The sequence below is a fragment of the Centroberyx gerrardi genome, chromosome 20, assembly GCF_048128805.1.
Source record: "Centroberyx gerrardi isolate f3 chromosome 20, fCenGer3.hap1.cur.20231027, whole genome shotgun sequence".
NCBI classification, from domain to species: Eukaryota; Metazoa; Chordata; class Actinopteri; order Beryciformes; family Berycidae; genus Centroberyx; species Centroberyx gerrardi.
The window spans coordinates 21529676-21546243 of NC_136016.1; the positions used below are offsets into that span (position 1 = coordinate 21529676).

Below are 16568 nucleotides of genomic sequence, written 5' to 3' on the forward strand. Positions count from 1 at the left end.
TTCATGCGTGGATAAAAACTAATTTCCACATGGTTTGTCCAGCAGTGTCACGCAGACACAAGAACAATCTGGTAGACACAATGCTAAACAGATTTTTAAGTTTACTGTTTATGCTTGGCGTGCACTTTTACATGATTTTTAGTAGAAAGTCTGGGTAAATTACTATTTTCCACATTTTTTAATAATAGTAAAGACATCAAAACTATGAAATCACAGAAATGGAATTGTGCAGTGACCAAAAAAGTGTTAAACAAATCAAAACTATCTTATATTTTAGATTCTTTAAAGTAGCCGCCCTTTGCCTTGATGGAAAGGCAAAAGGCTTTGGAAAGAAATTCATACATAGGATCAACTTCACTATTTATATTTGTCTAAGAAACACATTTCGAGCATTTAAGCAGAAGCCTTTAGATCAAAATGGCTTTAAGATGAATGAAAAACACAGAACATTCAATCAGGTGTGACCAAACTTTTGACTGGTATGTGCTTCAGTTTAGTTGGCGATCAGAAGGCTAATCGGCCGACCAAACAGTTAAAAAATTAGTAACTGCTGTCGGCCCAAAAAAAACTGATTGCTGCATCTCGACTGATGGATTCAGTGTTGCTCAAGTATACAGTTGAAGGATGTCTCCCTGCTCTCCAGGCCGCCCTGCTGCCTCAGTGGCAGTTTGATTAGCTGCTAATTAACTTCAAATTCAGAACAAGGGGGAGCCAGGCTGCTGCTGCTCTGCATAATGTTGCAGAGAGAAATGTACAGATGCCCTACATGTCAGGAGAGCATGGAGCTTTTTGGTTTCCACAGCGCTGAAACTGCCTGACTGATGAAATATCTGTCCAGATACATTTGAGTCGGGAACAGGAGTCTCTAGACCTAAAAAAAAAACTGATTTCTACCTTCTGCTGCCTGCAACATGTTTAACTGAAGGTGTGGAGGAGAGAAAACATAACGCTAATGCTTTGGGATTTGTTGTTTAGGAAGCTGGTTGAAGCACTTTTCCCTCTCAGACAAAAATGAAGTTGTCAATATTTAATATTTAATCTTACATATTTTTATTATTTGTGCAGCCATAATAAGTGTACAACCAACCGACTGACTGACTGACTGACTGACTGACTTACTGATTGACTTACTGACTGACTGCCTAGCTGACTGACTGACTGACTGACTGACTTACTGACTCACTGACTGACTTACTGACTCACTGACTGACTTACTGACTCACTGACTGACTTACTGACTGACTGAGTAGCTGACTGACTTACTGACTGACTCACTGACTGACCGACTAGCTGACTGACTGACTGACTCCCTAGCTGACTGACTTACCGACTGACTGCCTAACTGACTTACTGACTGCCTAGCTGACTGACTTACTGAGTCACTGACAGAGTTACTGACTGCCTGCCTAACAGACTAATTATCTCACAGCTTCATTGACTCGCTGCCTAATTGCCTAATTGACTTACTGACTGATTGACTCACTGACTCAGTGACTGACTGACTGACAGCCGTGTCTGTCTGACAGACTTACAGGCTGCAGTGGATATTTTTATTTCCATAAGCACACAGCAGTCCTCTGATTACACTCAGTCATAATCCTGACTGAAAGCTCTGGAGGCTTCAGCAAGTACATTTTTAATTAACTTATTGTTTTATTGGCACTTTTGTTGTTAACAGGCGGCTTAATGAGATGGGAGTAGTGGGATTAAATATGAAAGTAGCTGTTTGTGTGTGTGTGTGTGTGTGTGTGTGTGTGTGTGTGTGTGTGTAAGCAAGAACTGTAAATAGCACTGAGCTCCAGATCTCTTGAGCTTTCAGACTTCAGGACCGATGACTCAAAGCTTAAAAATAATTGCTTAATGTTATTTATTTAATTTATTCAATAAAGTTTTGCTGATAAAAATAGACAGCTGTGTCGGCGACTCTTACATTACTGTTGCTTTCCTTGCCGCTGGGTTTATTTTAGTTCATTGTTCTGAAGCCTATTAACTATAATTGCTTGATTACATATATATGAGCTCCACTTCAATTGCAACCATAAATTGATGCCTTCGCATTTTCAACGTTTCTTTCCATGTAGTAGCGTCGTTCTCTCTCTCTCTCTCTCTCTCTCTCTCTCTCTCTCTCTCTCTCTCTCTCACACTCACACACACACGCACACACACACACAGGCTCCAATTCAACTGTAAGCCTGAATTTATCATGACCTCTCATTTTTCTTAGTTCTTTCCACTGAGCAAGACACAATGAAAATCATCAAATATTTACAATGGAAAGCACAACCTGCAGTATTTCATGTGTGGATGAGCATATGTGCGCTTTTGTCTCTCTCTCTCTGTGTGTGTGTGTGTGTGTGTGTGTGTGTGTGTGACTGCATGTGTTGCTCTGTTACATGTATTGGTCACTGCTGTGTGTGTGTCAGGCTTCGTTAGTCACCGCTGCATCAGAGGAGAATGTGGGTCAAGTTTTGTGCAGCAGGCAGTTGATGTTTTATTTTGAAACGCTCCATTCAGCAGACTGCAGGTCAGCGGCTCTCAGCCTGTCCAGCTCTTAACCTTAAAGTCACGCCACTTGCTGCAGACGAGCTTTTCAGGCAACTTTACGTGATCCAGTGCTGGAAAAAGCCTAATGATTCAAATATTTATTACTTCACGATTAAAGGGTACTTATCACAGAAATTGAAAAAAATAACACACACACCTCTCATTATGGCAAGAGTACCAAAATATCTTACTCGAGTAGAAATACTGTAGCTTTGCAAAAGGTTTTTCTGAAGTAAAATTACTGGTGTAAAAATGTACTGAAGTAAAGGTAAAGATAAAAGGACAAACTAGTTTCTTTTAACTTAAAAAAAACAACTTTACAAAATAAACAATGTAAATCATTAATCAACACAAAAATATATTCTATTACAGGATTACAGTAACAAAAAAAACTGAAAATGCCCATCTCATCATTATTCAATAACGTTACTACAGCGAGGCTAGAAAACCGAATAACACACCAATTATACTGTAGCTGGACGGCTTTTTGACTAATGCTAACACAGCTAATATCACAGATGAAATTGAGCGTTTAATACTGCAGTTAGTTAAATTAATCTTATGTTTATCTGTATGTTTATTTATGATATCTTCTTTTGCAAGTTTGATGCAGATGCATTTTTTACGATTGGCTACTATCTGATGCAAAACTTATGGAGAGCCTACAAAATTCTACTCTGTAATGGATTTAAAATGTAGCAAAGCACAAGTAAAAGTCAAAAATACTCATAAAAGTATTAGTACATAAAAAAGCTACTCAATTACAGTAACAGGAGTAAATGTACTTCATTACTGCCACCCTTGCCCCTCATTGTGTCTTTTCTTCTGCCCAGCTGTGAATCGGCCTCGTTGTGAAAAGGACTTTGTCTGACTCCCACACTGAACCTTCCTGCCTTCACCTTCATCGACTTCCTCCTCCTCCTCCTCCTCCTCCTCCTCCTCCTCCTCCTCCTCCTCCTCCTCCTTCTCCTCCTCCTCCTCCTCCTCACCCTCTGTCTCTCTCTGTAATCAAACAGTCTCCATTTTATCCTCTAAAAGGTACAAAGAGAGCAGGCGAAGGGCTTTGACAGGAGCTGGTCTTCAGTTCCCTATTATCTCAGGCCATTATCCCTGCCGCTTGTACATCCACAAACACACACACACACACACACACACACACACACACACACACACACACACACGCACGCACACACACAGGCTTACATTCTCACTGTTACAAAGGTGGGGAAATTTGAGGTATCTTTGAAATGATGAAAGCCAACAATAGACTTTTTTTTTTTAAAGAAAACTACTCACTTACATACAACTACAGTTCTATTAGTCTTTCATTTATCTTTTGATGTTTGTGTGTGAAACACTTGATTAGCCCACTGGTGATTTATTGTCATCTGCAGCATGAACCTGTCAGCTCTGCTACTTCTACTACTGCAACAACTTCTACTATTACTACTTCTACCACTGCTACTAATACTTCTACTAATACTACCAATACTATGACTACTATGCTACTGCTACTATTACTATTACTACAGTTTTAATTGCTTGAGTCTTGACTGCATGAAGAGAAGACTTGAGACTTGACTTGACTTGGGTTCTGGTGACTTGGGACTTGACTCTGACTTGTACTTTGATGACTTGAAAAGGTTTCTAAAGTCTTGACTTGAGATCTTGTGTTTGTGTAAATGACTTAGATTGAAAGTGATGAGATTTGTTCCAGCGGACGACTGAATTTAAATTCTGTTTTCTGAATTTGTATGGAATGATTGAATTTATTGAAGTTGAAACTGATTATAGAAATCAAACTCATGATGCTCTTACCAAGTTTTTATCCTATTAAAACCATATTGCATTGAAAAGTCCTAGATATTTAGTTTTCTTTAAGATATTAAATTGATACTGGACTCTTGATTTGTTCTGACTTGACTTGCTGTTCTACATTTAGACTTGAGACTTGACATTAATGACATGGACTTGACTTGGACTTGACTTGGTAATCTACATTTAGACTTGGGACTTGACTTGAGACTTGTGCCTCAAGACTTGAGACTGACTTGGGACTCCTCTGACTAACTGTAATGATGATAATTAACTGCACTGTAGCACTTATACTTTCCTCAACAAAGTTATGCTGTCAAATCAAAACCACTGTAAAATCAAAAGAACAAACGCACATCAACACAGCTATAATAAAAGCAGATATGCTTTTCTGACTCCATTAACTTAGTTAGTTAGCAACATTCAGAAATCATACTTGACTGCCAACAATTGACAAATTAATTATAGCAGAGTGAGAGTTAGTGATTAAGTTTCTAAAATTAGTATTCCATTGTGTTTTAGCATCAGCAATGACTCATCATTTGTTACATCCACCGGTGAGCCGGTAACACCTACTTAACCCCCCCAAACCCCCCCCCCCCATCCCTCTGCATCCCAACCCCCCTTTCCCCATCTCTTTTCCAATCCAAATCACAGCAGTGTGTGTCCCTGCTCAGCAGACGGCCCAGCGGCGGCTCTTTATGTCTAATGTGGCGGCACATCAAACCGCATCAAATTACACTTCCTGCTCGCTGCGACAAAGGCACGCGGCGTCAGACGGACAGACGGACAGCCAGACCCCCTAACCCACTTCTCCGCTATTAATCCCAGGCCTAGTTGTGCTTTTGGCGGGCGTTTAGGTCTGGAGGGAACACATCGGTTTCCCAGCCAGAGCCGTTCAGAAGGTGACGCACAGGTGTGCTGCTGTTTAGTGATGAGCTACAGAACAGACCGGGCCACACACACACACACACACACACACACACACACACACACACACAGCAGCCATAACCGCATCTGCCGTAGCACCTGTGTGATTGTTCCATTTTCATTAGCAGGTGTGGGAACTCTTTCAACACTAGACAGACTGGACTTGCCATTCAGACGCATCAGGCCACTGCAGCCTTATGGACGAAATGTTATGAAACCATATAGTGTCATTAAAACAAAAGTGTAAAACAGAGCAAAACACAAATAGGCAATAACCAGTATTATTAACATTAAAGCTGCACTGTGCATTTTTTGCACATTGGCGACCCCAAATGGAAACCTCAATTGAATTTTGAGGACTTCAGCAGCAGAAATCATAAATTGTAACGTCAGTAAACGTCACACAGCACACCCATGTTTACCAACACAACTGCTCTATAATACTTTATATAAAATAAACGAAAGGGTTGAAAGGGGCAAAGGATCTAACGTTTTTGACTGAAGATTTGCCGCCAGTGTCCATAACCCACTCCAGAACTTCATCTGTTGCAGCCCCACTTTGTCATTTATGCTGATAAGACGGGTGGATTTACATAAATAATATGAAACATATTGCATGTTGCAGGAGGGAGAGGTCATTGTGTTTGAGAAGATTCATTTTGGCATTGCCTCTTGGGTTTTCTAGTGTCAAAGCAAAAGGCCAAAACAATCAGCAGCTCCTGAAACCCTCGCTGTGAAAGCACCAGGGGTTTGGCTTTGAGGAAAAGCTCCTACCACTCCACACACTACAGGTGTTAAGTGTTATTTCTTTTTTTAGCTGGCAGATGGTAAAGATGCAAGTGGGAATCACACATGCACACAGGCTTTTACCTAAAGCTGAAATATGTTCAATTTGGAGCATCTGAAACATGCTAAACTTCATGAATTTATTGTGTTTAACGTCCCAAGAAAAATAAATCAGCATTTTAAAGAGACCTTAGAGCACCAGACATCAGAGGTGAGTGGGGAGAAAGTGGAGGAGAACAGGAGAAGGAAAGATGAAGAGAGAGAGAAACAGTCAAGCTATATTTGTAAGAGAAGAGTATTTGGGTCAGATAGCAAGAGGTTAAAGGGGGAAGAAATGACGAGACAGAAAACGTCCAAAATGTCCCTCTGAGTCCAAGCTATGGACGGACTGATGCAACACTCTGTCAGCTTGGGCGCGATCACACCTGCACGTTGTTTTCTGTGGTCCAACATAGTGGGAAAGTTTACTTTGTTGCATTTTTGTATTTGGTTCGTTTAAGTTCACACTGAGCAATTACAAGCCAACCAGGGCTTGTAAACAACTCACAGGCAGCTTGTTTATTGGACAGAGTTTTGGTGACCTGACATCTTGCAGGTTAGAGATTTTGGCATCAAAACAAATCTGATTTCAGTCCCTATGTGAATTTATCTCTGCATGATGGATTTGTCTGTCTCTTCTTCTCTGGTGTTCAGACCAGTTAGGAACACATGAAGAAATATCTGAACATGAGCATCAGTGCAGCCTGTGGTTTGTTTTGCTCATTTAGGCTTTCCAAGCATGTGTACCTGCTGGCTATCAGCTGTCAACATCCGTCTCTTTATACCCATCAGCCCTTGTGTTTTGGAGTTGGTTCAATTACATTCTCACTCCTGACAAACTGCACAGCGGTTTTCTTGGAAGAGGAGAGAGATTTTGTATTTTCAGGCGTCTTGGTGCCGTTATTTGGCGTGCCTACGAGTTCTAAAAGCCCAAACAAACCGAAGTAAAGGAGTAAACGCTCCAGAGTTTGAACAAATCGTCCCATCTGTGTCGACCCTCCGCAGGTTTCAGCCTTTCCACACAAACAGGCAGACCAGCAGATACAGATGCTCTTTCAAAGGCTGCTCAGTTGAGAATGTGTAATCTGTTTTTCTGCTTTTGATTTTCTTGTTTGAAGTAGGCCACAGAACACCCCATACAGTCAATTTATTCTTTTCTGTCACAAAGCGTCAACAATTTTTCAAAGCCAGAAAAAAAAATGAAACACTCTACTTGGCCTTTTATGTTCTGTGCCCTTGGATGCGGAGAAAAGCGGCACTACAGATAATGCCAAATTGAATGGCTGTTAAAGCAGACAACCCGCCGTTACAGAACCTCTTCATCAAAACTTCTTAAGATACCGTCAGTGGATAGAAAATGAAAACGCTTTTACTGCTTGGCCGCCCTCCCGCAGCGTGTGACCCTCACCTTGGCTGTCAACTCAGACTCCGGCCGAATGTACGGTGTGGGAACCTTACAGTGCAAAACAAAAATCGTTTGTTCAATATTGTTAAAGTAGCCAGCAAAATAATTGGTCACCCAGGGTAAAAAGCAATAGGTTTAAATTTTCCTTTGTTCCAAGTGCAATAAATGCGCTTAATTTGCACTAAACCTTGACTGCACTGCTCAGCAGCACTTTATGGTAACACTTTACAATAAGGGTACATTAATTAAGAGTTAACTAATGTGTCTGGTAATCATTTACTAATGGTGTTCATGTTAACTAATGTATTAATTTATACATAATAGTCATCTTTATAAACTATTAAATAATGTATAAATTAATACCTTAGTTAACATGAACACCATTAGTAAATTATTACCAGACACATTAGTTGACTGTTAATTAAGGGTTAGTTAATGCTTATTAAGCATTAACTAACCCTTAATTAATGTACCCTTATTGTAAAGTGTTACCCACTTTATTATGGCTACCATTCCATTGGTTTGATACTTTTAACGAACAAATAAATTTTGTTTGCTGTAACTGTTGTGATTAATGTCCCATGTCCTCTTGTGTGTTGTGTTTGTGTTTTTGCCCTCTACTGCAAATCAAATTTCCCCTCGAGGGACAGTAAAGATCTGAACTGAACTGAACTGAACTGAACTGAACTGAACTGAACTGAATGTGACGTCAGGAAAAATTAAAAGGCACTCTCACTAACAAGCACTTTCTCTCTCTCTCTCCAAACACACACACACACACACACACACACACAGTGGATGCATTAGGAGAGATGAGGAGGTGAAGAGGAGAGACGGATGGTTTTCGACAGATAGCTTAAATGTGTCTGCAGGATTGAGCATGATTAATGCTTCTGCTGGCCACCATGGTTATTTTGACGTGAGAGACAGGCTCCCTATTAGTTACATTCTGTGTAATCTCAATTTATCTGTGCGACAGTTTTAAAAAATACACAAAAAAACACAGGATAAATCACAGTACAGTGGCTCTGAAGTGCAAAACAAAACGTAGGTGGACCTACTGCTGCACAGATTCCTGGTCATGGCACGGTGACACAGTTGATTCAAATGAGAGAAGTTTTTCAGAAGTGAAATATCATTCAGTCAAGTTTCAACCAAAATCAGGCCAGTAGTTTTTCAGGTAATGTGTGTCACCAATACACTGATGGAGTGAGAGCCACAGACCCTGTTGGTGAAGAACAATATGCTAATTCAAACATCTACTGGTAATAACATAGTTCTTAATATGTCTGTGAGTGAGACCCAACATGATCTCATAAAAAAATCATAAAAAAATCACTCTGAAACACAGATTTACCTGCTGTGGACACAAATTATTTGAAAATTACGTTCCTCCGCCACAAATTGGATTCTGTGACAATAACATGAATTTTTCAGGCAAAGGTTGGCTAACGGTTAAGTTTAGGCAACTAAAACAACTTGGTTAAGGTAAAGAAAAACTTTAGCTAAAAATTTAAATTTGACTCATAGCAGAATCACACCTGAGTGATTCTATGACTGATAGTGAGGCTGTAATTGCAGGTCAAAATTTTAAACTTTTAAACTGCTACACTACCAAAATTTGGTGAAACTTGAAGGGATGATGAATCTTACCTAAGGGAATAAAATAACTAATAAAACAAGAATAAAATACAGTGGTAGCTGTTGCATTGGTGCTGCAGACAACTCTTTCTTAAACATAAAAGAGTGGAAAATATTTAGGATTTTGTGAGAAATGTCTTAACCAACTATAGTTGCCAGAACTTCTGACAGCATGAAAAGAGAACAAACTTAATGTTTCGATAAACAGTTCCTCTTGGGGTGGAGCCAAAATGCTGCAGTGGTTCAGCACATCTGTATCTGCATCTGCATCACATCAGCACTCCAAACTCGAGGCTTTTTGTGATCGCGCCGGCCGATGAGTGAATTGATCTGCGACTTCCCTGCGTTCCAAGTCTCACTTCAAACCAATTGATCCACTGACCTCCTTTTTCTTCTCCCACTCTCTCTCTCTCTCTCTCTCTCTCTCTCTCTCTCACCGTTTTCATTCCTTTCTTTGTTTCTTTTGTCTCTGCGGTCCTCTCCTTCCCCTTTTTCCTCGGTCCTAATTAGAGTGTCTCCCACTCACCGCTGCAGGTACCGGTCGACTCCACAGCGACAGCGATCTTCCGCACACAATTTACATTTATTAAGCCAAGCTGTCGGCCTAGTGAGCAGAAGATCTTGTTCACTGTGCATTCCCAGTGCTTATTAAAATCTGTGTCACATCATCAGGAACCTGCTATCCTCTCCTGTCATCTGCTCTCCTCTCTTCATCTCTTCTCACATCCTCTCCTCTCCTCTCATGTCATCTACTCTTTAAATAAAGGCGGTTGTGGTTTCTTCTCCCCGCAGTGTGACGGTGGCGATGAAGGCCCAGGCCAGGTGGGAGGTGTTGGCCCGGACAGAGGTCTTCTACACCGGGACAGGTCTCCTGGTGCTCGGCACTCTGCTGGTGGTCAGCAGCTTCCTGGCTCTGGGATTCACTGGCACCTTTCTGGGTGGGTATCTAAAACATATTACAGCACTTTGACTTCAACACATGAGTTTCCTTAAAGTGTTGAAATTGAAAAATGACTGAAATAGTTGTGAATAGTTGGGTCAAAGTTCACTAGTTCTTCTAATGTAGTAAAACTGACTGACTGAGAATTTTAAGTCACACTGAAATGAAAAATTACTTTTTTGCCTCATTCTAACTCTCACACCATACACCGATTTGTAAATTTATGCCAAAAAAAAGACAAAAACATTATTTTATTGTATTTTTATAAAAAAAAAAAAAAAATCAAAATCTCATTACTTTTACTTCCTGGAAAACAGAAAATCTTTAGTGGTGACATCATTGTGTACCACGAGGCAACCAATAAAAACATAACAGATTTTTGAACAGTCCCGCCCCTCTCATCAAATAAAACTGCCTTTCTTTCCCAAACTGACCTCCCATTGGTTTACACTTTTGAATGATCCCTCCCTGCGTTATATCCCGCCCCAATATCCTGTTTCAACAGGAAATACATCACATTAAGGAAGTAAGATGCTCTCAAAATGCGTTTTCATTGTTACTTTAAGACAACAGCTTTAATCTAGAAATGTGTAGTCATGTTGATAAGGGTTTATTAATTGAATCCACTAATAGATGAATGCCATTCCACCAGTGTTATTTATTCTTTCATTTGTAAGCAGGTTTTTTGTGTCAGCTGTTCTTCTAAATCCTTCTGTCACTGTATTGGAGCAGGGATTGAAGGAGGGTGTGTGATTTGTGGGGTAGAGGGGAAGACACACACACACACACACACACACACACACACACACACGGTGGATGCATTAGGAGAGGTGAAGAGACGGATGGTTTTCGACAGATAGCCTGATTGTGTCTGCAGGATTGAGCATGATTGATGCTTTTTCTGGCCACCATGCTCAGTTTGACGTGAGAGACAGGCTCCCTATTAGTTAAATTCTGTGTAATCTCAATGTATCTGTGTGACAGTTTAAAAAAAAAAACACAGGATAAAGCATAATACAGTTGCTCTGAAGTGCAAAACAAAACGTAGGTGGACCTACTGCTGCACAGATTCCTGCAGTACAGAAACACAAATGAGAGAATGAGAGTTTTTCAGAAGTCAAATTTCAAGCAAAATCAGGTCAGTAGTTTTTCAGGTAATGTGCGTCACCAATGCACTGATGGAGTGAGATCCACAGACCCTGTTGGTGAAGAACAATATGCTAATTCAAACATCTACTGGTAATAACACAGTTCTTAATATGGGTGCGTGAGTGAGACCCAACATGATCTCATGTACGCTTATACATGTACATATAAATGTGCTTCCATGCGTGAGAACAGACACATGAGCTCTCAGTCACACGTTTATGATTCCATACAGTCATGCTCATGTTTATGCATGCAAAATTGGTTCTGCAAATATCTGTCTCTGAGACAAACATGTTTGTTTTGCTGATCGGTGTCTTTGAGTACATGCGGGCCTCCGTTCAGACACACACGGGTCTGACTCCAGCAGCGTGACTGCTTGGCCAGCGCTCGGTTTTTTTTTTTTTAGGTCAGAGTCGCCTCAAAGGTCTGAGCTTGCCATCTCTACTCCCACAATGCACTTGTTCCATCCCTCAGTCCCCCATAACCCCCCCCCCCCCCCCCCCCCCCCACAACCCTTAGAACACAGAGGGAGGGCAGCAGGAGCAGCAGCAGGTGGTAGGAGGAGGTGTGTGTGTGTGTGTGTGTGTGTGTGTGTGTGTGTGTGTGTGTGTTTTCTGGCTTCCTCCTTACATCTTACTAGCTCTTTCTTGTATGGTTAGACCAATAAATTAGGCCAATATTAATAATACTAATATGTTTATTTATAAAGCACCATTCATACTTAGAATGCAACTCAAAGTGCTTTACATAAAATAGATTGATTAAAACAATAAATGGATTGAAACCATGACATTACATTAAAAATACATTAAAATTTCAAAATCAAAAGTAGTTCAGGATAGAAATGACCCTCTGTGCCAATAACAACAGCCATACTAAAATGATCAACTCATAAAATTACAAGCAAACAGTAAACAGAAGAATGAAAAACACTAAAGGGTAAAAGGCAAATTTTAATTAAAAGCTAAAAGTTAAAAAGATTGAAGGAGCTCATTGAACTCGCCTGTTTGATATCTGCTGGTAGAGTGTTCCACAGTTTCCACATAGGCATAATTATTAATAATATAATAAATAATAGTAATAAATAATAAAAGAAAGCTGCATCTATTGGCCTTTTATATGATGGAGTTTGCTTCCTGGCCACAGCTACATAAAAACACTCTTTAAAACCTGTAATGACATTTTATTTTCTTTGCACATTTTATTTATTGATCGGTATTGGTATCTCCCTACCTAGCATTTCTCTGACATTTGTGATCATTCAAGGGTCAGAGGAATATTGTCAGGTCACTGTGGCTCTGACCTTTGACCTCTTTATTATTGGTTGATTCTAATATTGGTGATCAATGAATTTCAGCATACTTTACTATTATGCTCATTGCAAGTCACTCCTGATGAGAGTGACTTGTGTGTGTGTGTGTGTGTGTGTGTGTGTGTGTGGGTGGGTGATTCCTACACTACGGTCCTTTCCAATTCCTCCTACTGTGTACACACACACACACACACACACACACACACACACAGGCACCCCTGTTTACCTGTTTTATAGTGTGACCCAAGTGCATCAATGCCTGAATAACACAGTGCACTGTTTCTTGACCCGAGAGCGAGTGTGTGAGTGTGTGAGTGTGTGTGTGCGTGTGTGTGTGTGTGTGTGTGTGTGTGTGTGTGTTGTGATTCGTTCTTCCCTCTATCTCTATCTTAAGCTCCTTGAGTCACTGTGACCTGCTGATTCAAGCTAATGGCACAGGAGCAGAAATAAAGATCCGCACACAATCAAATTACACCGGGTGTTAACGTGTCATCCACTCCCTCAGCGCGTGTGTGTGTGTGTGTGTGTGTGTGTGTACTGTGAAAAGAGGGGGAGTGTGTCCCTCCAATGCTCGGCTCTACACAGAATGAGATTTCTGTGAATGTAGGTGTTTTTTCTCGCCCCAAAAACAGTCAAAACAACTCTAAACACTACTGTGACCCCTTTATACCTGACAATAACATCCATTTGAGGTAATCAGATTGTATTGGGATACGCTTAACCACATAATAATCCAGGTATAATGTCCTAGTTGCCCAAGAGACGGATTTGGGTTCAAAACCACATACAGAAACTAAATGGAATTAAACGTTTGCAAGCAGATCTAACTAGGAAGCAAACGCAAAGCAAAAGGCAGCTTGAATAGTCATTTATAGGATAGTACCGGCGTTTTTTTAAGTTTGTTCCAGTTGTCCAGGTTCCTCTCTGGTTCTGCACAGAACTAAACAGAACTGCTTCAAGAACCCTTTTATTCCAACTGCAATACTCCCAACTCAGTTCAACCAAGAGAAGGACATCAGACGTTTTAAAGGAGTGCTATTAAACAACTCAGTTACATTTTAATTGCAACACGGCACCTTTGTATTTAATACTTATCTGTATATTCCTGCTCTCAGCCCCCTTCCCCATGTCTATTTATTGTATGATTTTTACTGTACTTAATTGTATATTCTTATGTTCCTGTCATGCATTTTAATGTTATTCTATTGCTTAGTTGCTTGAGACTGAAGGCAAGTTGCTTGAGGCTGAAGATCCTGACCCAATCAAATTACGCTGGGTGTTAACGTACCATCCACTCCCAGCGTTTGTGTGTGTGTGTGTGTGTGTGTGTGTGTGTGTGTGTGTGTGTGCGTGTGTGTGTGCTGTGAAAAGAGGGGGTGTGTCTCCCTCCAATGCTCAGCTCTACAGAGAATGAGTTTTCTGAGAATGCAGGTGCTTTTTCTGACCTCAAACGCTAAACACCTCTATGACAAATTTCCATTTTTAATCCAAAGAACAACAGAGTTGAATCTTGCCATCTCCTCGTCCAGATTTCCTTTTTCCACAAACTCTGATCACAGCCTTTCCGATCACAAGCCCGCTCCTCTTAACCTCCAGGCTGCTGCTGCCGCCCTCTCAGTCCTCTCCTCCACCGTCTCCTTCATTTATCAGCAAATCCAGGTTGGCCACGCTCATAACCACAGCGAAAACCAGAATAACAATGGAGTGACGCAGGTACAAAGAAAAAGAAAAAAAAAAGATACGCTTGTCTTTGAAACCTGAGCCGTTACGGTCGGTACACTTATGCACTTTGGCGGTCAGAAACGAGGTTAGCGTATTCTTCTTCTCAGGGCCGGTTAACGCTGGTTTCCTATTCAAAAATAAACACATTTGTTTATATAAGGTCTTTGTTCGAACTACCTGTGGCGTTTAAACCAGCATACATAATGAAAACTGTTATATAACTTGGACATTAACGGGCGCTCTTACTCAGACATAGAACAAGGCCAGCAGCACCGCATGTGTAATTCAACAGGTCAATAGTGGGAAGGTGCGTGGTGTGTGTGTGTGTGTGTGTGTGTGTGTGTGTGTGTGGGGAGGGTGGGCGAGGCGCAGGGGGAGTATTTGAATGTGTATGTCCTGTTATACTTAAATCCCAAAATGGGTCAGATTGTGTGTGTGTGTGTGTGTGTGTGTGCGCATACCTGGAGAAGTTACATAGCAAAACCTAGCAAGTGCTCAAGTTACAATGAGCTGTGTCCTAGTTTAGCGGCCCCCAACGGTTTATTGGCTACACACACGCTCGCTCACACACACACACACACACACACACACACACACACACACACACACACACACACACACACACACCTTCCCCCGTCATCGTTTGACCTCCACTTCTTGTTTAACACAGGCTTGAATTCCCGAAGAAACACGTTAAAATGCTTTGACGTCTGGTTTGTATTTTCTGTGTCTAGATAGGTTCGTCTCTTGCTGTAGCGTTGGCACAAAAACCCCAATTTTGATCCATCGTATTCACATGATGTCATATCGATCTCTTATGATGTTATTATCTGAAACAACACGTGTCCTCTGATTCTACATGGAAGTCGTCAGGTTATAAATTAGGGATTTGACGATCGAGTTCACGATTCAATACAACCACGATACAATGTAATAAATAAAAGTTCAATGACAAAGTCTGACTGTGCAGAATTATGTTTATTTCTGAGACAACAATTTAAAAATGTCATTACAAAGTGACAATAATATAACTAGGATGGAGAGCTTGTGAAACTGTGATGGTCAAGAGTCTCATCTGTGATTACTACAGCAGAATAACATGGAGCTAATATCACCATTCATTTTTCTGCTCCACGATACATATTATCACATTTTTGTATTGCGATATATTGAATTTCGATATATCGTCCCATCCCTATTATACATTAGTCTACTTTTATTTTATTAAGCCCATTTCCCTCATGTTAATTTCCTTGTGCAGTAGGACAGAACAAAGACACACTGCCAGGGAAACACATTTTTAAGCGACACAAATTTTGGCACAACACCTGTAATGTTGATCTGTCTTGACTTAGACTGGCTTTATTGTGTTGAATCTGACCTCCAACTAAACCAATCTTTTCTTAATTTCTCCTTTCCGATGAATTCACTAAATTAGCCGTAACTGCTTAGTAAATCTTTGAATTGAATATTGAATTTTATAAAGGTACAATACTTTGACCAAATGTGTTCTGCAAGCTCAAATTCCACTTCCACAAATTCTGGACTACTACTTCCTCCATGGCCATTTTAATCTATGTCAACTGTTGCAGTTATAGTACTGAACTGTCTGTGTGTGTGTATGTGTGTGTGTGTGTGTGTGTGTGTGTGTGTGTGTGTGTGTGTGTTCTTCCAGGTGATTACTTCGGCATCCTGATGGACAAGAAGGTGACGGGTTTTCCCTTCAACATCATAGATAATCCCATGTACTGGGGCAGCACTGCCAACTACCTGGGCCTGGCACTCATGTAAGTCTCCGTGTGTGTGTGTGTGTGTGTGTGTGTGTGTGTGATTTGGGAGGCGGTGTAGGTCAACAGAAAGCAGAAAGAGCACCATTTGAACTTAACGACTGTAAAGACGTCTGCAGCTGACATTAGCGATAATAAAACAGGTAGCGCTAAGCAACAGGAGGTTATTTTCACCGTGTTCGTCATTAACCATTACCTGAGGAGTAGCTAACAAATAAATAAAATAAAATTAAGAAAAATAACCCACCACCTGGCTGACCAAATGCTGAACTACGTCAAATCGCGCTCGAAATAAAGCGAATGCGTACTGAAGCAGCATAGATAATAAGCAACGACCTGCAAATGTTGTTCTCTGAGTTCTGCAGATCGCTTTCCTCTTGAAGCGGAGGGGGGAGGTAAAAACTTTTACGTGTGCCTCGTCTCCATGGCAACTGTGACCGCACCGCTCGACGACCCGACTCTCGCGGTTGCTAGGCGAGCGCAGCGGGGTCGACAAGC

General features: G+C 40.9%; 1 protein-coding gene across 1 annotated transcript in view; it reads left to right on the forward strand.

Annotated features, from left to right (window-relative positions):
* Positions 1-16568, forward strand: part of pemt (phosphatidylethanolamine N-methyltransferase) — a 72978-nt gene that overhangs the window by 36418 nt on the left and 19992 nt on the right. Inside the window, exons 4-5 of the mRNA XM_071907479.2 lie at positions 9953-10098; positions 15959-16070. Of these exons, the coding sequence (XP_071763580.1) occupies positions 9953-10098; positions 15959-16070 (258 nt within the window). The remainder of the gene's footprint in view (positions 1-9952; positions 10099-15958; positions 16071-16568) is intronic.